Here is a 6,000-nt window from a genome sequence, read left to right as displayed (position 1 = left end):
TAAGGATGCGCTAGGAATTATACAAAAGTGTGACCAGAGTCTCTGATTCAGTCAAATAGCATATAAGTATATAACTACTCCCATTCCTACATAATTTGGGTCTTCACAAGTGCTTACTTGAAAGCACTTCACAGCTATCTTATGCAAAGTTGTGAAATTCGTTCCCGGTGCTTAAACGGAACACAAAGAGTCAAGATCCGTTCCGGTTGAAATATCGGCCTGCTCCGGCTAATACCGGATGTACCGGACGATACCGGTCTATTTCGGACATTTTCCGGTATTCCGGATGGTACAAAATTACCTTCTCTTTTTATTTTTATTTTATGACACAAGTTAAAAAGCTGGCTGAACCAAAAAAGAAATAGAAAAAGAGTATTCTCAATCAATACAAATATTTTCTAATCGTCCCCATGATATCACCCCTCACGTTTTTCTCTTTCAAAAATTTAAAATATCAGAACTGATTCGTGCACAGCAGTCTGTGCACGTAGCGCAGCTCTTAAAATATAAAGGAAAAAAACAACATTCTCAAATTAAAAGAAACTTATGAGCTTGTATATGATTTTCTTCAATTAAGATCACGTTGAAATCCTGATCTGTTTCATAACTTTGTTTTGAGTCTTTTTGGATAATTTTTTGCTGCCATTTGTTTCACGGAAATAGTTTTGCAACCGGATAAATATATAAAAAATATTAATTACGGTAAATCCGGAACGGTACCGAGATACAACCCGGTACCGGTACAGGATTGACAACTTTGATCTTATGCTAAGTTTACCACGGACAAAAATTCCATCTGCGGACTTCTAATTAAGTTAAACCCAGAAGACAATTGTCCTTGAAACCTACCAGTACTGCCTCAATGCGACTCCGAATAAGATAACAAATCGAGCTCACGAAAAGCGAGACTTCAATTGGTTGCCGGTACAAGATTACAAATTTGAGAAAGCGAAACGAAGATTTCATTCCCTCTTATATTTGCATAGAAGGGAACTCAGCAACCACATGGGACTAACATAGAATACAAGCAAGGGGTTCAACCATTACACATAATACCGCAACAGATAACCACCACCAAAACATACTAACTAATCATGACTGGTTTGTCCTAAAATAATCTTATACAGTACAGGAAAGATATCAATGGTCCAAAAAGGAAGAGGGAGGCCCTGAACTGCACCGCGCAGAGTACACAAATGGAATTGCACTTCTCATCGAACAAGTGAATGAGGATACGAGGATGGGCTTCATTCAAAGCGTTACAGCAGCTTGAAACCTGCATGTTTTATCCAGGGATATCAATTAATTTCATTATTTGGCCTACTGAAAGTGCTTAGGAAAGACAAAGAGGCACATACAAATATCTTGACATATTCGTAAGTTAGAGAATGTGCAGAAAACTGGAAGCAACCCATAAAGGAGATTCCATCGAGAATGACGTCTGAATGAAACATTAAATGGCTACAAACGGGCTTCGCTGGGTGAGCATCCAACAGCGTGAATACGACGGTACAGGGATTTGAGCTACTCTCTACTCTCATTGAACAACCAAACAAGAATTTGATGCAATCAACTAAAAGAACAGATACTAATTCAGTTTAAAAGAATAAAAACTTATCGAATTTTAACAAGGGAACAGACACAGCCGACAGACACAAAATCACATACAATAGCACAGAAACAATATACACAAATCGGAAACCATAAACACAAGAAGGTGCAGCAGTGACACAAGAAGCCACTAAGCATCGCACAGAAGGAAGCCTGTGATACAAACATAATTTCGAACCTCAAACCAAAGGGTTACCAAAGCAAATAATGAATTATGGTAAAAACTACACCTTGGTTAATATAGACATTACTTACAGAGCAGAGCATCAAGCTGGATTTTTCCTTTTAGCCTTCTTGTTCTTACGATTTCTCTTTTTAGCTGAACTTGAACCAACACCAAGGGACTGTTCGAGCACTGGAGGCACAAACACAATCGGTGGAGTGATTGCTTCAGAGGATGGTACGAATTTAGGTTTTTTGAATTCATGGAAAGACTCGAATGTTGCTGGAACATTTCTAAGTTTGCCAGACAATGTCTTTGGACTAGCCGTGGTTGGCATGCTATTGGTACACCCAGTACCTTCCAGTTCCTTACCCTTGCTGAGCGGAAAGCCTAAACTATCTCCTGAGTTCACAGCCGCAGGCATCACAGACACAGGCATAAAGTCATTGTGGGCATTGTTTGAGTCTGTAACTTCACTTGAAGGAGCATAAAGCTTGAATTTACACTTAATGATCTCAGACATAGTAGTTCCAGAATCAGAATTACCTGCACAATAGCGTCACCAGCTCAGTCACACAACAGTTTTATACACACTCAAACATGTGTGTGTGCGCGCGCTTTTTATATGGTAAGACTTCAGAGAATCTGTTGGGCCAATTCTAGGGAAAGAAACACAGGCCTCCAGGCAATTGGTTGTAGATTTTTTTGCTGCTTATGAAGTCCACTTCATACTTTAGGGGAAACCTAAAAAAAGCCACTTTTCAGGACTGAAATCTGATTTTCAGCTTTTACTACACACAAATCTTAACATATTCAGCTCTTTTAGACAGCCTAAATTAACACCTAAAGTAACAGTTCTTTTTATTTTTATTTTAGAACACAGAAATTTAGCTTATCTAAAATGCAATTCAGCTACAGCTTTAGCAAACCTAAAATAATTGTGAGTTGATTTATGGCATTTGCCACTCGATAAAATCGTTTTATATTTTGTTCTTCGAAGACAGGATGCAAGTATGCTATTGTAACTTCAAAACTTGTAAGTTGTAACACAATGTAATGCGGTGTTTGCAATAGAATCGTTTATCACTCTTTTTTTCTTCCAATGTTTAACTTCATTGATTGAGTAGGTGACGGGAGACAATTATAGGAGGATGGGAGTCATGGGACACTCAAAAGACAAAAAGTCGAGAAGTGGTGATTCCGTAAAGGATCACGGAGACCATATCATAACGAGAATAAAGGATCACAGAGACCATATCATAACGGGAATAATGCTCTTAGGATCATTCATTGGCTTTTCGTATACACAATTGGACTCCTAAGAATCCTCTCGAATAAAATTTTAAATAGATCAGTTAGCTGATTTCTAAACAAGTGAAATGGTGTGTGTGAGTGTGTGTGTGTGTGTGTGTGGTGGGGGGGGGGGGGGGGGGGGGGGGGGGGGGTTCCGTGCGGGCTCAAAATCAAATGGTTCTTGAGATCAAAACACTTTAGACCATTCAAACTCCATCAAACCAATACACTAGTCAGCAAATCCAAATGTTTAGTTGATCAATTAGGTGCTGCAATTTGCTACACATTCCGCACACGTTATAGCCTAGTGAAGCCAACACACAGAAAGATTATCCATATACCTAGTAGATTGAAGAACAATTTGTCAAAAAGGATTTAGAAAGGATACCCATGATAGATTGGATAACAACCCGTGCTGCCAACTGCTCAGCCTCTTTCTTGCTTTTGGCTAAGTCACCAGTGTAAGTAGCACCGTTGAATACCAAATTAGATACAAAAACTGGAAGCACGCCCCCTGGCTGAATTGTAGTATAAGTGGGCATCTCTAGATTCATCTTGACTGCATATTCATTGAGAATAGATTTACAAAATACTGTATCCTGGATGAGAGAGAGAGAGAGGGGAAGAGAGAGGGGGAGAGAGAGAGAGAGAGAGAGAAGCCAAAAAGGACGAAAAAACTCAGACAATGGAAAACAAAACAAAAGAAGTACAAAAAATTACTACTGTCGCCAATGTTCTAAATGGCGCTTGGCGCTAGTAGGGTGGAGACCCACCTCCAAGCGCCAAGCCGCCTAGGCGGCACCAAGCAATTTGGCGGTTTTTTTATTTTTTAACAAACCATTATCCAATCAAACTATATTCTCTGTATCCATAATGCAAGTTCAAAATTCTACATAACCATAATGCAAAGTTTAATATACAAACCCAAATGAAATTAAGTAGTAGCAACTAGCAAATAAGTTGAATAAAACAATTAGTAGAAATAAACGAGATCGGAGATCCCTAATGCCAAGTTCAAAGTTCATCTCCTTCCTTTAACTCTTCTCCTCCATACCTTTCCAAAACTTGATCTCCATTAGTTTAATACTATACATTTTAGGCTGCCAAAGGCCTCCAAAGACCCCGATGACGCCGCCATGCCCCGCCAAGGCGGCCGCCAAGACCGCCAAACCTCCCTGGGCACCAAATCAAACGCCAAGGGGTATTGGCGTGCTGGCAGGGCACCTCCAAGCGCCTAGGCGGCCTCGGCGGCCGCCTTTTAGAACACTGACTGTCGCATCAATGAAAATCTAAAAATACAAATTGAGCATACTTAGCACCATTAGTGCAATGAGATATACAAATAAAACAATAACTATTGTCATCAACAGTAGACTGCAAATAACTTGCTTTAGTTATAGAACATTTCTGCAGGAAATTAAGGATCAGAGCATCAAGTCTATCAAGCAAATTAACACATCCACCATGCATTCTAATCAAGTGCGACGTGGCACTCTTGATTTCTAAGCGAAAACAGCAAGGAAAAAGGTAATTAAAAGCTAAAAAGGAAGAATAGTGTGCACCACACACCTTACAAATAAGACGACGTCCTTCATCTTTCATCTTCGGTGTTAGTTCATCCAATGCCACCCTGGAAGCATCTTGCTCTGCAGCCTTTCGCTGTAGAAATGTGTCTGTACTAGTATAGGATGATCCATCCACTAAGACAGTGGACCTAAACCTCGGGGCATGCTGAAATCCTTCATTAGTTGTTTGATATACGGGGAAGGGTAAGCCTAATCTTTGGGTGTACTCTTGCAAACGGTTCTTGTACAGTTGGCGTTCTCCAAGATCTAACATTATGAACGAAAATAGAATATCAGAATAATGTACCTCAAGCACTTAATGAAGCATACACAATATTATCATCTCATGCAACACGGCCATGCCAATACCGATACTACATTCATATTATCAACTCTATAGTGTCTTCAAAGAAGTGCAAGACTTGAATCAGAACTCTTGACTCTTGAGCACAACGACTAGTGATTGTGCGATACGCGATATTGTTATTGTCATTCACATATAAGCTCTAAGGGAGTTCACCTCAGTAAGCTGGCACTTTGTTTCTGTGCAAACCTACTTGCAAAACTTCAGTTCAAAATTGTCATCATAGCTTCATAGTCAAACACATTTCCTAAAAACCACAGGGAAAAGAACTCCTAGAGATAGTAAAGATTCGAAATGCAAATTCTAGCTGATAGATTTCAATAAGCTACATAAATTTTTCTGCACAGTCCAACAGAAACCTCTCAAAAACCCAGATAAATAAGAAAGCCATGAAATTAAAGTAACATCCCATGGATCGATGCTTTTCCAGTCAAGAATGCAGTAACTATCATAAGCCAAGTTGACAAGCACCACAAAAACCAAGATTTCACAAGAAAAGTCGAAAGTCAAATGATAAGCAAAAATCCCGTGGGTTACCAAATACCCAACTGGAAGAGCTCAAAATTGCATCATTTCCTAATAAACTCAGGTCACCGGTTAAAAAAAAAATCAAGGGCTATCAGCATTTTCTCAGCATCCAAACAAAATCAAGAAAGTGTGGACCCAACATGAAACCCGGCAAATAACCAAAAACCCACAAGGAAGAGCTCAAGTTGGATTCTTCCTATCAGAATTAGGTCACATATCAAGAAATCTCATGGGTAATCTGCATTTTCTCAGCAACCAAACAAAATCAAGAGAACGAGGGAAAAGCGAGGTGAGAAAAAGGGCTTACTGTTGGGCTGATTAGGAACTGGCTTGTTCAAATGTTCAGCAACTGCGGGTTGTTGGGGAGAGATGATCGTAGAGAGGTGAACCATGGCCGAGTATTCACAGAGCACAGTGATTGTAGTGAAAACGGTTAGGGCTTTTTTCGGCAGTCAAAGCCTAGGGTTTCATTTCGT

At 39.7% G+C, this 6,000-nt stretch overlaps 1 protein-coding gene across 1 annotated transcript in view; it reads right to left on the bottom strand.

Moving 5' to 3' along the window:
• Positions 1–893: 893 nt before the first annotated feature.
• The window catches only part of LOC131303306 (double-stranded RNA-binding protein 4-like), a 92,317-nt gene continuing 87,210 nt past the window's right edge, over positions 894–6,000 (bottom strand). Inside the window, exons 2-6 of the mRNA XM_058330110.1 lie at positions 5,832–5,975; positions 4,637–4,899; positions 3,456–3,666; positions 1,867–2,320; positions 894–1,276 (exon numbers count right to left, since the gene is read on the bottom strand). Coding sequence (XP_058186093.1) covers positions 1,878–2,320; positions 3,456–3,666; positions 4,637–4,899; positions 5,832–5,916 — 1,002 coding nt within the window. The 5' untranslated portion in view covers positions 5,917–5,975 and the 3' untranslated portion in view covers positions 894–1,276; positions 1,867–1,877. The remainder of the gene's footprint in view (positions 1,277–1,866; positions 2,321–3,455; positions 3,667–4,636; positions 4,900–5,831; positions 5,976–6,000) is intronic.

This window comes from Rhododendron vialii, chromosome 10a, assembly GCF_030253575.1.
Source record: "Rhododendron vialii isolate Sample 1 chromosome 10a, ASM3025357v1".
Lineage (NCBI taxonomy): Eukaryota > Viridiplantae > Streptophyta > Magnoliopsida > Ericales > Ericaceae > Rhododendron > Rhododendron vialii.
Note: the sequence above shows the minus strand (reverse complement) of the source record. Positions and strands in the feature narration are given on the sequence as shown.